At 36.7% G+C, this 17,196-nt stretch overlaps 1 protein-coding gene across 1 annotated transcript in view; it reads right to left on the bottom strand.

Moving 5' to 3' along the window:
• The window catches only part of OCA2 (oculocutaneous albinism II), a 183,611-nt gene that overhangs the window by 45,837 nt on the left and 120,578 nt on the right, over positions 1-17,196 (bottom strand). Inside the window, exon 21 of the mRNA XM_010580473.1 lies at positions 11,299-11,392. Within this exon, the coding sequence (XP_010578775.1) occupies positions 11,299-11,392 (94 nt within the window). The remainder of the gene's footprint in view (positions 1-11,298; positions 11,393-17,196) is intronic.

The raw sequence follows: 17,196 nt of genomic DNA, 5'->3' as shown, positions 1-17,196 counted from the left end.
CTCTGTTTTTAAGGCTTTGACATTCCAAAGCAGCTGCAGCTGGGTGCAGTGGTCCTCTCTAGGAGGAGCTCTGCTGATGTTAGTGGAATTGCACATCAATAGAGGGGTATATCCCTATGGATCATAAAAGCATCGTGGACCATTCTCGTGAGACACCAAGGGCTATTTGTGACATAGGCTTCTTACCACACACAGTGAATCACACACCCCTCCACACATGTTTCAGGTGTGGAGAGAAAAGTTGACTAACCTTACTAGAGGACTAGAAACCTTTAAAAAATAGTGTCTAGTACTGGTCATTAGGAACTGCACAGCTCATTTCCCTTGCCCTCTCTTTCCCTCAAAGCATATTTTAGTTACTTTAATGCATGTTTATAGATATGAAACTGAACTTGGAACATCAGTGTTCCTGGTAGGCTCTGGCATAAGAAAGCCAAGACACAAAGCGTGTGGCTTAATGCAAAAACAGAACAAATGAATACAGCTGATGTTATTAGAGCAGTCAGGCAGGAATACTTAAGGAATTTTCAATTCCAAAACTAATCGGTAGTCTACAGTCTCCAAACATTTCATAAGACGTTTCTGCTCTATGTGTAGCACAATCAGACACCACCATCAGAATAATATTACTGTAGACAAGGAATATAGTTCTGGCTTCAAATTAAAGAAACAGGACTGAAATAGCACTTGTCCCATGGCTGTGACTAGATACAGTCAAGATCTCCAAACTGCACGCACTCTCCTATACTGTACATGGGCTATAGTAATGCCTTCACATAATAAAGTATTATGGAAAGTGTTTCTGCTTCAGCAGTGAATTGATTTCCCCAAGTAGATTTCACTTGAGAAGAAATTGTCACCTTAAATGTTATCTGAAAGTAGCAGTATTTCTTTTTCATTTGTTCGGAGCCCATGTGCAGTTTAATTAGGTACTGGCTCAGCAGGCTTCAAAGAACTATGCTGAAATTAACAACAGAGGCAAACTTTTGTTTCTTCTCCCAGGAACATCTGTCTCTACGGCAGACATTTAACTCGGTAGTGAAACAGCAACACTGTGACCTCTGAATCACGGAAAACCCAAGGCTAGGTTAATGTACATGGAAATCTACATATGTTAAATTCATTCCAGTTGATGCAAATGAAGAATAAGCATTTTCTAGGACTTCACCCAATCTTGACTTCATCTTCACATCATCTTCAATCTTAAGAATAATTAAGATGAAAAAGCATAGCAAAGACTCTTACTTGCTTGTTTGTATGTTCAAAATGTAATAACACATGGGTGAACTTTATCAAAGAATAACACTGTAATAACCAATCTGTTTTGATGACTGCTATTGTAATTGGGTTTGATGACTTCTACTGTAACTCATCCTTTATCACAAGGCAGATGGTTATTAAGAAACCATATTCATTACAATGAATTAAATATTATATTTCTAATATCAATAGTATGTGATATGTATGAGGTAAGCCATACATTTTATCCTGCATATCTATTCTGCCTTTTATTCTTGCTAGACTACATACATTATTGTCAATACTAACTATGCTTAATAATTCATAAGCATGTAATCAAGAAAGACCTTTTTCTTAATGCAAAAAAAAAAATTATCATCCTGAAGTGTGATCATAGAAAGATACAGACATGTCACTTAAAGAGCTGCTGCTGCTTAGGCTACAGAGAAGAAAATGACAGAGGAATTCTCATGGATCATATTGATTTTTCCATGGACCTGCCCCAGCTTTACACAATCATTACAGAAGCACCGTAGAAGGTCTTCTACTATTTCTGTCCAGAAAAGGTGACATAAAAGTATCTTTCTGATATTTCTCAAGGCAAATTAATTTGAATATCTTTAGGGAATGTGAAATCAAATCCAAGTATAAGAAAGTATTCAACAGTTTTAGTTAAGAATAAATCTATCAAGAAAGGTCCAAAACCAAAACCCACACATTAAAACGTGCCTTTGCATCTCCAGATAACTTAAGAGGTACAAGCAGAAAGATGTTGACAAGGTTTGGTAAACCTGATTTGATACCTGCAGTATCCACCAGCTTTCTGCTTCCATTTGTAGCTACTTCTTCTCAACCCAGTGTCCAGCTATTACCCTCTGCTCCTTCAGAGACTGCCAAATTCAAACCCAGAACCTGCACACCACATGTAATGCACCTCCCTTGTGCCCAGACAGCCTTTCCCTCAGTAAACAGTTTGCCCAGGTGACTATAATCTGCAATGCAGTGAAAATCAATGCTGGGAGAACTGATTAAGCTTACTAAAGGAAAGGGCTGGGAAATCGGGATAGAATTATAACAAGAAAAGGGAGAGAGTGTGCATCAATAACATGTTTCCTCTCACTTTAAGCCTCATTCTCAGCTATTGATTTTTACTTGTCAGCAGCACATTATTATATCTAAATACCATTAGTTCTCAGGAGTCCCTTTGGTATTGCCCCCTCAAGAGCAAGCCTGCCTCTCGGGTTTACTGCATTAATATGTATGCCTGGAGAATCACCTCAAAGTGCCCGACAGGATTAGTGTGTATTACTCAAAGCACTGACAAATCAAAGGGAAGGGTTTATCACTAATAAACCCATTTGGCCTAGCATAAGCAGCCTTCATAAGCAGTAACTTTCTCAGATATAAAGGAGATAGTACCTTGTGAAACAGCAAGCTTCAAAGTGGATTGCTTACAGAAAAGTCTTGCTTTGTTGTGAGCATTACAAACCACTTTCCCTCCACATGCTCTGATGGTGGATAACAAGCTTCAACTGGGCTTAACCGATAGACTTTCTCTTTCCTGTATCTCTGGCTAGCTAATGCAGAAGCAAAAAAACTGTCCAGTTTTCATGTCAACACAAGCCCTGAAAACAGCTTTTCCCTGGCCTTGGCCAAACATCTGTGACAGGCCCAGTTTTACCCAGGCACAGCTGTTGGCACTGCTTTGTCCTGGACAAGTTTTCTCACTCTGAAACCAGGAGTTTCCTACGCAGTCATGAATAATTTTAGGGTGAGGATTCTCAGCCCTGCTTTTTGCTGTAATGGAACCATCCCATCACAGTGTCAAAGCAAAACTTATTGAAAGAAGCCAGCTTCTTGCTTCCCAGCCATTTTCAAAAGAAAACTCCGTGCAGTCTCCCACATGCTTTGCATCACTAAATAATGGTAGACTGACATGTGCGGCTTCCTTTCCATAGCATATTCCATTTCTCTACTTAAAGCACAAACAGAGCAAATGTAACAAATGTGGCTGCAGAAGTGAACACTGAACAGTTATGGTTTTGATTAGGTTTACAGGAGACAGCCTTCTTAGCTTTCAGAAATTTTCTGTTTCACACAAAACTAATCCAGATTTGCCCCATTAAACAAAGCGATTTATATTAATCTGTTAAAAGTCTACAAGTCTTAAATATCTTTTTATATTTTTTTATGTGTAAAAATTAACAAGCCCTGGACAATCAAACTTTGCAGTCAATAAAGAGCTACAGAATCAAGGCCAATTAAACCATTAATGATGCCTAAAATAATAAGGAATCTCAATTCTTAGGCAGTAAGCATGAGAAGGTATGCATGAACTCATTCAACATTGTTATATGTTATAGACTGCAGTCTTATGATATCAAAATTTTTTAATTTTACTGATTTGGAAACATTTTGAATGGGATGTTTCTGCACGAATGCATACACATGGACTTTATAGGAAAAATTTAAAAAAATTTAAAAAGAAAACAACATGAATCAAAGCTTTGAGTTAACTTATCCCAAAAGTTCACTGAACTGCATTCAATCCAACACTTTTAATCTGGGGAACTTCACCATTTTTTATCACCACTACTATACCACCATCAGGATAGTTACTGTAAGTATTGCACTATTCAATGCTTATTGCTTCCTTTTTGCTATGAGAGGAAAAGGTGAAATTTAAATTTGTCACTTTTCTACCAGAAGTGTGAAATAAATAAGGCAGGTTGCTGAACATCTTGCACTTGTTACTTTAATGACATGAAGAAATCCATAAGCTTCTTTCAAATCCAGACATCTGTAAAAGAGACATAAAACCTGAGATGATCACTAAAGTCACCTCTCTCCTTAAAGTCAACTTACCCACTACAAGGGTAAAATAAACTAGTATAACGAGGGATAGTGTCAGCAGTGTACTCTGACACGCCATTCCGTAATGCCCTGAAACACTTATTCAGGTAGGTTCCATTTAAAGCTTTTAATGCTGCACATAAGCCCCAGTTTGCACATTTTTTTATCTCTGATTTTTAGATTCAGAGGCTAAAACTATGTCAGCTCAATTTTGCAGCTTCTCCACACGTGGCACTATTAGCAACCAAATATTAAAAAATAGTTCCAAGTATAGACACCTGGCATAAAAGTACATTATTCAACTTTATCATAACTTACTTTGAAGCTGAGCAGAACAAGAAAAAACTAAAAAAAAAAAAAAATGGTGTCCCTCCATTAAGTTATTTTAGAATATCCAGCTGCTTTAAATTCAGATTCTGACTTTAATCAAACTGTCTTTCAATTGGAGCCTACCTGTTATGTTTTGATATGGTTCAAGTGCCTTGTTTAAAACAGTTTCACAACTCCTGCTAGTGCCCCTCTTTGGTTTAGGTGTGCTAACCGCAACTGTGCTAGAGATATTTATTATTATATGTATAAATTATATCTAGGGCATGATTATAGCTTTCTTCAGTGTCATACAGAGTGTCTGATTCATCAATATAAATCAATATGCATATTCCAGACTGAGGTTTTTTATCCTCCTCTCTGCTGCTCAAGGTAGAGAAAAGGGGGTATTGTCTGGAAAGTGTCTGCAGGGGAAGGAAAGTAGATAGTCCAGTATTATCTTCTGCACTTAAGCATTTTGAAGCTTGCTATCACTTCCCCATCTTGTTCTGTCTGACAGTCCAAGTGCTACCCTCTAACTGAATATACCTCTGGCTGACAGCTATGCAGACTCTGCATTCTCATATTGCAGCAACTCACCAATACAACATAATGAGTTTGTATAGTTTATATAATTCTGAAAACAGAAGCGGCCAAGGCTTCTAGAAAGAACATTCTGTAATTTACGATAAACAAATGCAGAAAGCAAGTAAATAAAATTAAACAAAACTCTGCATATACTTTGTAGGAGTCTCCAATGTCATCTCTGATCATGAGCCTATCTCTAATTTGCAGAACTTTATAGCATGCAGTTATTTTACACAGATTGAAGACCATTAATACAAGCATTTCAAATTCATCAGTAATGCAAGCATTGTAATCAAGTGATCTTGATGTTTGGTATAACTTATTTTTCTAAATCAATGTAAAATAGAATAGAAATCTATATATTACACATAGCTGTCTTCCTTTCCATTTTAAAAATCTAAGGTTTACCATCCAACTATAAATGCTCAACAGTACAGCTGAAACAGCATCCTGTACTGCATATACTTCATATTTCACCCTTAATAACATACATACATATATGCATGTCTGCCACAGTAACTCTTTTCAAGATTAGAAAAATGTCCTTGCTAAGAAAAATCAACTAGGTTCAATGTAGTTTGGGGTTTTTCGTATTAACTCAGTGTCTTAAAACCAAGCAGGCCTCTGATATTGTCTTAATACAGACAAAGGTATGTCTGTCAAATGTACACGTTCAGTTTTAAATGGTTTTATATTTTACATTCACATCTTTCTTCTGTATATCTTCCATAACACAGAAGATTATCTTTGGTGATCTTAGAGAATCTCCTCTAGCTGCAGGGACTCTAGTAATGAGCCTGGCTCTCACACCAAGGACTTTACAGCGCTGCTGGGCTTTAAGAACTTCATACTGAAAAAGCATGAAGATGGCCCAGAGTTTGAATGTCATGAAAGAGCTAAGGAAAATAGCAGCTGGATTTTTATAGAAGGTTACAGATTCTGGCTGTTCCAGAAAAGAGCAAGAGGACATTTGGGGCATTCAAATATCAATAAAGAAAAAAGATTCTTTGTGCTTATATCCAATGATGCTGATCTTCATGCTAAAACAAAACCTGAAACTTTCAATGAGTTCTTCATTAAGAACAAGCACGTAGTACTGCCATTTAATGGACAGCAATCACAGTTTAAGTCCTTGTTACTCATTTCCATCCTTGCAAACATCATAGAAACGACACAAAGTATACTCAGAGAGTGAGTTAGATATTAGCGTAACACATATGAAATACCTGCTGTATTTTGATTCTAGATCTGTACAATTTAGAAGCATAATACTGCTAAAGATTGCGCTGAGGTCTTTAAAGAAAAATTGTGAGACATTTCCTAAATTTCATTATTTGTTTTGCCTGCCTTTCAAAGTCAAGAGCAGCAATGTCCTTTTCCTTTTGAAAGATCTCAAGTCACTCTCATTCCTTACAATACCTCCCTTTGATTTTTATTATGAGTTTTATATCTGTCAACAAAATACTTATCTAAATCAGGGTTGTCTCACCCACAAGACATAAAACTAAGCCCCAGGATTTCTCATCATTAAAAGACTCCTTTAGAAACAATAGGATCTTTCAATATCAGCATCCTGGTTAAAATCAAGCTCAGGCAGGTATATTCTCTCCACTAAAACATTTCCCCACAGTTTCAATTACTCGTTGTATATAACAATTAAGTTCAAAACCAAAGCTGAATAGTGCTTCTCTTAAATAACTGCTATACTTTTACATCATACATTCAGTTCTTGACAGGCTTTTTTTTTAATCTCTCAAATTGAGAAGTGTTATGCAAATTTGATCTATTGTAACTATAAAACAATTTCAAAGGATCCACAGTTGTGCTTTTTTCATAATATTAATTACTATATATTATAATATATTTCATGGTTTTTGAAGGCTATCACTTTTCCCTCATATTGGTTGGTTTAGGAATATAAACAATATTTCCAGGTTATTATCTTCAGTATGTCTGAAGCTTTTAAACCAGTTTAGGATTTTATTGAGCAGAATCAGCAGGAGTAATACATGAGTGATACTCCACTGTGCAAGGCCCCATCTACATCAGGGACCTAAGGAGGGGTGCCAAGAGACAGAACAGCTATAGCTCTGGACCACTGAGAGAAATCCCATTGTTTAGCTACACTGTGATTGCACTCCTTTAATAGCTGTAATTAGCACAATGTCCTGTGGATAATGGATTTTATTCACACCTGGCTTTTGAGCCTGTAAGGTTAGAAGAAAAGTGCCAGCAGCCCCCTCCTCCTACTTCCTTTCTTGAAGTAAAGCCTACAACCAAGATTGTGTGGCCAGAATAACACAGCTGCATGCATCCTAGAGACTGTCTCTTTCTGCAGAATTGTGAGAATGATGATTTTCAGGTGTTGTCCTCCAGGAAAATATACAGAGAAGAAAAATAGTGCAAAACTATACATTGTTGTAAATATCCCCTTGACCCACAGCAATAGTCACTGCAGCAGAGAAATACTTTTTGCACTTTTCTATGCTAGTAACTGAGAACTCATAAGGTAAGGACTTTCAAATATGAATTCAATCTTTTTTTTTCCTCTTCTTTTTTTTCCTTCTTTTTTCAGAAACATACTTTTTATAAATCATGAAAAAAGAGATAAAAACACAAATAAACTCCAGCTCTTTAAATGTCAAATGTACAAAACCCCTTCAAATAATATCTTTGCTATAACCTCTTCAGCTCAGTAAAGATTCTAGTTTTACACAATTAAACTGCCTTAACAGGTGGATTTCTGACTGTGCATTTATTCAAATTGAGTTGAATCCATATCTCATGTTATTTTAAAACTCATGAGCCAATAGAAGCAGTGCAATTAAAGCTCCTCTTGTTCTGAAATTGCTGTAGCTAGCAAACTTCATTTGTCCTCCAAAATTTCAGGGCAGTATTCCCTAGACACTATTGGAATGTCTACATACAACTCAGTGTCAACAGGTACCATAATTCCATCATGTACTAGAATAGGAAGCATTAATGAATAAAATTTTATTCAATGTCCTCTTGTGCAAAACAAATATGGATGCAGATTCGTCAGAATACCACAGAAAACAAGTGAAGTTACTTCCTTGTTTGTTTCCTTTAGTTCCTTTTAAATTTCCTGTTTTCTTTCTCTTCAAAACATAAGGTCAAACATGGTCAAAACATAATTGAAATACTGGGGGATAGTACATAAAAAAAAACACGAGAAACATGATTTTTCCAGCTATTTAGTCAGCCTGACCATTAATGCCCAGACAGATGTGAACTAATAGGGTCATTCAGCATTCAGAAGAATTGACAAATGAAAAGGCCCAAAAGCCCAAATTCATTTGACCTGTCCTTGGGCACCCCTCTCAGCTACTGAAGTTCTGTACGTGAGGGGCTCCGATGTGCTCTGCAAAGACTGTCTGGCAATTTCAGTGGATAAATAAATATCTGCCTCCCAGATGTGCTGGTCTCCCCGTCACCAAACAGGGAGCCTGGGACAGCCAGACACCTAATTTACAACTTAATTTAAGTTCTTAAAGACAGCTGGGACAAATATAAACTTATATTTCCAGAACCAGATCCCCTGAAAAATAACCATATTTATTTCTTAACCATGTAAGATTGACCTGACCTCAGCATGAAAACTTCTGCCAGAAAAGAACTGGCAAACTCTGAGGAAGACCCAGATTTCAAAATTGTGACCATGTCACCAGGAACTGCCCATGGCCATCACTGTCTTTGGCTTCCTTGATTGAAAGAGAGGATTTTTCATCCCTTCTCATCTTCAGAGACACTTTTTACAGAGCAAGGAGCATCTATTTGATATTCAGTTACTCCTTATGTCTGAGCCCAAAGCCATGAAAGACAGAAATTTAATAGCAGCAGCTCTCTTTTAGGAGACACTGCTGAAGATGACAACAATGTGACGGTTATACTGGCAAAGGTGTCTTCATCTTGCTTGAGACTGACTCAACCCTTCTTTCATTTCCAGGACAACAGCTAAATCAATGAAGGAAAATTACTGTCTTTTCTCATCCTACCATCTTCCAAACCCATAGCTGCCTGTGCACTTTGTGACAGTAGAAAAACTTAATTGCGCCCACTGGAAATTTTTCAGGACAAAATGTTGCACAGCATTTTCCAAGATGGGCACAAATGCTGACGCTCCCTTCACAGACACATAAGCATACAGCAGTGTTTACGCTGAACCCCAGAAATGCTACCAAATTATCAGAATTTAAGTTCTGCATTATGTAGTAAACAAATAAGCCTAAAATATGTAGTTATAACGTATTATTGCATCAGACTCTTCTACAAAATGCCTTGTTTACCAAGTTCCTTCTGTTGCACAGGCAGTGATAAGATCCAATCTTTTGCCTTAAGCACCAGGCAGAAATGATATAATTGTCATCTACCCCTTCCACAATGGGATTAGCCTACCTTGAGGATTCCTTCACACGACTTCAATGCTGATAAGACTTCTCTTTTGGAAATAATTTTTAAAGGCCATCAACACGTCCCTTTTTTTAAAAAAAGAAAAGCCCCTTTTCCTCCATTCTCGGGGGCTACGAGCTCTTTTAAAGCAAAAACTTTTCCACACTTTTCATTCCCTAACAATAAGCTGCTGTCTATTAGCTTTTTGTTTTGACATAGGAAAATCAGAAGCATATTAATTTTCAGGCTAACACTCCTATGAGACCTTTGCCAGTATACCTCAGCATATGCTCAGCTTTATCCTAATAGAGCACAGTCTGCAGAGTTTAAATATTTGCTAATAATGACAATGATCTAACTTTTTATCCAAACATTTGTATCGAGCCTACCTGAATACCTGAGCACTCCCTATGGATCTCTAGTGCCTTTAATTCAAATAATTCCCATGGTATTGTTTATATTTTTACTTTTGTCTCCTACTGCATACACACAGAAGTCTCTGTTAAAATCCCAGCAGCCCTTCAATAAATCAAATTAAAGGTATTTGGCTTAAGATGATAACTGATACTTTTGGAAAAATCAGCTCAGATTTGTAAAGGCTCCAGGGCTGATGAAGTGCCTCCCACTCAGAATATGTCAGCGTAATCTGGCCAACTTTACATTCCTTATGCCTTTTTTTTTTTTAATCTGAAAATTTAATGAAATCAGAGTATGTCTGGTGATTAGCAAATTGTGAAAAAGGTGATATTTTTATGGAAAACATCTATAGAAAGATATGCTGATTATTCAAAATCACTGGTTTTAAAGAGGAAGAGATTAAAGTCACAATACAATGATGAGTAATGATGAGTACAAAAAGGTATTCCTCAAATGAATGACTGTTGTTTGGTATAAATTGTCCTGCCTTTGCAACATGCTCTTAAAATTCAATCTGTAATTTATATTATTGTAATCTTTGTTAGGTATTAAGGTCACTTGTACTAGCAATCACTTAGCTAAATAAACAAAACAGATCTTGTATTATACACAAAAGTGCTTTTAGTTTTAATCTCTGTAAAGTCAAGGAAACTATTTGTAGGGTCATAGAGGGGGAGAAGGAGTGGATCCATGAAAGAACACCATTTTATCTATTTTAACTTTATTTAACCTAACGATCTAAATATTTAGGGATCAAAACACAGCCCAATACAATGCAATTAGCATTAAAATTCTCAGTAGTAAAAAAATAATACTAACTAACAATACATACATGGTACATTTTCAATTAAAAAAAGCAAATAAAAGTAATGAAACCATCTGCTTGTTTTGTGCTAATGCACTGACAATACAAGAAATCCCAGTTAACACCAAGATGGGCACTAGGAGAATGGCTATTAGCTTTCATTATTAGAGGTACATTTCCCAAAGACTTCAAAAAAGACTTTCCTTACGGTGACAAGTGCTAAATAGGTCAGCAAATGGATACTCAAACCATTTCTGTGAGCCAGCCAGAAAACCTCCCAGTGACTTCAGTAGACTTTGAATCAAGCCTTCAGACCTCAGCTATTATACATTTTCTGCATCTTTTCAATAAGCATTGATGGGTCTCTGTTCTGAAAGCTAAATGTATCTTTGTATTTTCTCTCACAAAAGATCAGAACCCTGTAAGCACCATCTGGACTGCTTCTTTGTGCGTCTATACTTTATGCAGATATGGTCTTCAAACACAGACTGCAAAAATCCTATTGTAGCAGCAGACAGTGACTGGGATCCTTATCCAGGAGTCCTTTGAAGTCAAAAGAAGCTGGATCAGGCCCTCCCTATGCTTTGCATAATAATATCATTGAACCTATTGTGCAAGTTTATATAAGCCATAATTGCAAAGCTATTACCTTATGTCAGCTTTCTCACATAAGCTCTTACCTCCAAGGCATGCACCCATGGCCAACGAGAAGATCAATGGTTTCATAGGCAAGTTAACATCAGGATCTTTACTCAGGTTGAGAAGCACAGGAATCTGTGGTTTAAGAAGAAAAGAGAGAGAGATTCAGGAGACATTATCCAACCAGCAGCACAATATAAATAAAATTCATTTAAGTAAACAACTTAAAGCACGAGCAAGTCCAAAGAATAACTCGCGGGTTTTTTCTTTTTTTTTTCTTTTTTTTTTTTTTAATTAGTATCTTTGCATCATATTCTTGATCTGTGCTCACTTTTCCCCACTGACTGTGCTAGTCCCACAAGCCAAAGAGAAGGTATCGGCAACATTGGCCAAGCCTGGCACAGGTACTGCTAACAAAACTGAGGATCTCTTAAGGTTATGAGCGCATCCTATTAGATCCTTCTAGTTCAACAGGGAACTGACAGTGACTATAAATTAATTCCGCCTCCATTTCTCAAAACCTAAAGGACAGAGCTGTATCCCCTCTTCTTGCTGGAGACAGCTGTAAGAGATGCCCAGTCCTTCACAATCGAGATGGCTGTAGATCATGTGTCACTAACTAAAAAATCCCTGAATCCTTGTTATAATCAAAAGCATCTGATCTCTTAGGGAAAAATTGAGAAAGATCAATGTGGCAGGGTTCTGAATTCATAAGCAGAGGTGAGTTATTTTACTTTTTATTCTAATATTATACTTACCAGACAATGTAGATTTAGTTCACTGGGAAATATTTGCAAGTTTTATGAATTTCATTTAATCACTTTAGCAATTAAAATAAAACCCCTGAAAAGTCAAGTGAGATTTGCAAGGAGACATAATAGACTTCATTAGACAATTGGTATAGAGGCCAAAAATACAGCAGGCAGGCTTTCTAGTAGCACTAGATGTCAGTCAGTAACACCCTTCAAAGCTAAACAACTTTCACCTTAGTTGGGAAAAACTGGCTTGAGTTCACCTTAATTGTGTAACCACATGGTTTGAAAGAAAGGTGTAATCAGTACCTGTAGAGAGAAGGTCTCTACAAGGCAGGGCAAGGGGAGAGGTGATAATGTTATTAACCTGTTTTTAACACATACAGAGGTTTATGGGACCAAAAGGGAAAGAGAAAGAACAAGCAAACATGGAACAGCAAGAGATCAAGCAGGAAGGGATTTGTGGAAATAACTGTGATATGCCTTAAAATTAATGCTTTCTCAGAGTCCAGGATTTTCAGTAGTGAATGGAGTTATGACTTTTAATCCTCCAATTTGTCATTTGAATGTATTTTACAGGTCCCCCTCAAGGGGTATGATCTCAGAGATGGAACAGCTGCTTCCTGAAAAATGTTTTCACTTTGATGGCTGAGTGATGCTCACCTTTACTAACTGTGTGTTCTTTTGGTATGGAACAATATATAGGCTTTATGAAGAATTACAACCCTTTCCCCATCCTTCCTGCCGGTGGTGCTAATCATCCCTCTGAAGTCCTCTAATTGATTAACCTAGATAAGTTAATGTCTAAACAATTATTCTTTAATTGTACATTGCCTGAAGATGTCTATTTCTTTTTTAAAGCCTAAAGAAGGGTCAGCATGCCCAACATCTTGCCTGTTTTTTCCCATGAAACAGTCACAAAAGATTTCATTTCTCCCCACAAACTTTGTTTCTCTCAAACCATCACTGCTACAACATGATATGTAATTCAAACTGGAGTTATATGTATGTCAAAACAATGTTGTGTTTCAACATAAAACAAAATTTAAACACAAATACTGAAATCGCAGGATAAGCTATCTTGCTCAATCTAAATAAAACAGTTTTTCCTACTATATAAGTTTGAGAACCAAAACCGATTATTTAGTTCCTCAGAGTTATTTGCAAGTATCCTGATGTACTACGGTAACTCACTTGTTGCAGGACACAACCCTGAACTGTGCGGACTAGCAACATCTGTTTAAATTAGACTCCTCCTTGTGTGTGTCCTGCCCAGCACAGAGAAGGTGGTTAGGCAGAGGAGATTAAAATGATAATCCTATTTTCTTGCTGTTGAGGTCAGTCCTAAAGCTGTTGACAGCCAGCTCCCAAGTGCAGAGCAAGTAATGCCTTTTTCACACCCCACCAGTGAGAACCATTGGAACTGTGAAGGACAGGGGAAGCAAGAAGCAAAACAGAGATCCCAGACAGAAAGTCCATGAGGTAATTCTTTGCTAGGTATTTGCAGCCACATATGCATAATAATCCCATCAGAAAATTTGGTTCTCTGTTTAGCAAAGGAGCTCAGCAAGAGGAGCTCTCAGTGTCCCGTAAAACTCTATTGACTGAAGACACAGAAACCCCCTAGAAGAAGGCCACAGAGCAAAGTTTTCAACTCACTGTGTCTTCTTTTAAACACAAAGATACATGGCAATTTTTCAAGAGAAGGTGCAACTCTGTAATGTGTTTGAATTTCCATTTCTGAATTTTTTTTAAACCCAACCAAGTACTTTAAGGGCCCAAATATGCACTTGACCCCATTGGTTTTATTGTTCTCTCCTTGACTTAGCATTGCTTTTCGTCCACTTAGAAATAGTGTGAATTCTTTTTAAAAGGCTTCATAATAATTAATCATCTGTGTTAAAATTATCATCAGTGATGTCATGCTTGTAAGTGCATTAACCGGCAGTAGGACTAGATCAGGAATCTCTGCTCCCATAAATGTCTGGTTTTGTGGCAAGAGACAAAATATTGAAACATGCCTTAGCAATACATATTTGTGTACACTTAAATCTGAATGTCTCCCTTATTTAAATGAATTCATCTCTACGAGGGAATAATGGTTATAAGTCATAAAGGTAATGGAAGTCCTACGGAGCTCTGACATATGCTTGAGTTAGATTTAACATGCATATATCCTTTGTAAATAATAAGTATTTCTAACAAAGAATGCTGTACCATAAGTTTCAGTTTTGAATTACCAGATGAAAGATGAATACAAAATATTCAGTTAAATTTCTAGTGTTCCAGATAGAAATATTTAGTTGATCCATAATGTACACTAATTTTTTGCAAACATTATGGATTATCCTGTGTGGCAACTGCATGCCACAGAGTCTCCGAAAGTCACTTGCATCTAATTCTTTTGATCTAAAAGTAAGCATAAAGCAAATAGATTGTTCTAATTTCCATCCCAAGAATTCTTCCGCTCAAAAAACCATGAAGAAATTAAGAAGCTTGATCACCAGCAAGAACTTTTGAAAAGATGTTGCAAACCAATTAAAGCCAATGGAGATTTCTCATTGCTTGAGTGCTTGCATTTTAAATAGATAAGGATCAATGCACAGGGTCAGTTACAAAGAAACCTGCCTCTCTGTTTTCCCCCCAAACCACCTTTAACATTTTTTGTCACATTCATTCACGCAACTACATGTTAGGCAACAATTTTGCACTATCAATATCTCAAACCTCAGCTTCATCTACTGTTATAATTAATCTGAGTGCTAAAAACAGAAATGCAAAATATAAAGAGGTTTGCAAAATATAAAGGAAGGAAACTTTTCACTTCAGTTTTCAATGTTTTTGAAAAACTGAATAGGTTTCTTGTCCTGGTTTCAGCTCTTTCTGATTCAAGCCATAAGTATTTACAATAGCACCAAAAGCACTCCAAAGTAGGATACTTCGCAAACTGGGGTATAGTTGGCTGTGATACATATTGTACAAGTATCTGTCATATTGATTTAACTTGATATTGATATTGGAATGCAGATTTTTTCATAGGTTTACAAAGTGCTACCCCTCAACAGAGAAGAAACCAAAAGTTAAAGCCTATGAAGCCTCATGTTTCCTTCATTATTCCCTCTTCAGATTATGTAAACAGCACCCTTATCAATATTAGAAGGAGAAAAATAATGTCTTATCAGGAAAACAGCTTTCATTTCTTATACCCTTTATTTCAACAGTCTTACCAGGATAAATCTGTTTGATTAGTTTCTTGAAAACTTGCCAATTTTGCTAGAAAGTTCGATATTGAAGCACCACACATTGCTGCTTGTTTGGCAGGATTTAGATAAAATGAGTAATGTAGCTCAATAGAGCAAAGCCAAATCCTCCTTACCTACTCATTGTAAGACTATCTGCCTACAGGTATTAAAATGAAAAACATGGCTGTAAGAAATACTGATTGTACTTGGAAAAAGGAGAGTGTCCTCAAAGACTTGATACAGAAGGGAGATAGCCATTAATCTTGATTCTGTATAGGGTGTTGTGTGTATTATATAAATAGGATGTAAGCTGATGCACAAAGAACAATGCTAGTGTCTACAGATGTTGGCACATTTGTCTACATAACTATCCTAATCAAAATCCACCGTTGTGAAGAAAATGTTTGTTTATACCATATACTGTGGAAGTACATAGGATATGTTACAAATATAAAAAGAATAAAAATGGAAATGTATATATTTTCATCTTTCACACTGTTTTTAATCTTAAGTCAGTATTGCAAGCTTTTTAAAAAAGGAATGGGATTTTATCACTGTTATAAATTATCCACCTTCCCTAGAAAATATAATCTATAAACAATTAATAATATTAGAAATTAATTCAGACTCAGAAAATATGATTCTGCAGGACAGTGTATTTCTTTTTGTCCCTCTCAGCTCTCTAACATCCCGAAAACTTAAGCCAAATGAAACAATCAAAAAGAAAGGAAGCTCAATTTTTATTTTAAATTAAGGCTTTGAAAAAGAGAAAACAGAGATTTTTGACCAGAATTATATACACCAATTACTACTAAGATAAATTTCATAAAATACTGTTAGTTTTCTCATAACAATCCTTGCATTTATATTGCATTATGCAGTCCCTTTTTGTTAAAAGAGACAGGTAGTGATGTTTGCACATCACAGTTCTGTTGTCAAATTAACAAAGGGGGCTCTACTTGACACCTCTCAAGCCCTGTTCCTTCCAGTCCTGTTTGTTCAAAAGTGGAATGAAGAATCTTGTACATTTTGCTTTCACATCTCCTTTGGATGCAAAACCATGATCAAAGAGTTAACATTTTCACACCTTGCTGTCACAGCCTCTTTTCCAAGACTCCAAATTACCAAAGAACAAGTCGAATCAAGACCTTTATCCTATTCCCCTATTTTTACAATAAAACCTTCTCATGAGCATGGCATTCCACCAGTCATGGAGAAGAAGAAGGAAGACCTCTTTTGAACCTGTGAAGACCTTCTTCTGAAATACAAACAGAAACGATGATTTAGCTTTACTAGCTGGACCCTGGTTATGCAGAGAGGAGACCAAAGAGGAGGGGCACTGGTCCTGCTCTATCAGTGAGCATCTCCTCCTGGGACGGCAGAAGACTCATAACAGACTGAAGGTCTCCCAGCTACTTCTGCTTCCAAAAGTCAACACTTGTACAAGTAATCACACCCCCCATTGTACAAGAAGAGTAGCTTAGACAAGTTTATCCTACACCTGTGCAATGCAGTAGAAGACATCATGTCATATTGCCCATTTTGTCTATTTGCGCAAAATGAATATGAAACAGCAATTTACATCTTAATTTTAGAGATTCATTGCTGCTCTACACCATGGGATTTCACCGCACACACTTTGCAAAGAACTGCATGTGGTAAAGACGTCTTCTGTGAAAACTGCAGAGAATATGCATTAATAGAAAACAAACTATTTGTAGTTTCCTAAATTGTTGGCAATTGGTCTGTCTCTGCAGACAGCTATGGCCCAGTCTTACACTTTTATCAAGCACTGAAATGCAGGACATCATAGAAAACACTGCTAGGGAAGAAGGCAAAGAAGATCCAAAAATAAAACTGGCACTAAGAACAGGAGATACATATCAAACATTCAGTACTGCAAATGAAAAGTCTCTGATAGTTTTAGAGGCAATAAATAGTGGGC

The sequence above is a fragment of the Haliaeetus leucocephalus genome, unplaced genomic scaffold (genome assembly GCF_000737465.1).
Source record: "Haliaeetus leucocephalus isolate CR32 unplaced genomic scaffold, Haliaeetus_leucocephalus-4.0 Scaffold712, whole genome shotgun sequence".
NCBI classification, from domain to species: domain Eukaryota; kingdom Metazoa; phylum Chordata; class Aves; order Accipitriformes; family Accipitridae; genus Haliaeetus; species Haliaeetus leucocephalus.
Note: the sequence above shows the minus strand (reverse complement) of the source record. Positions and strands in the feature narration are given on the sequence as shown.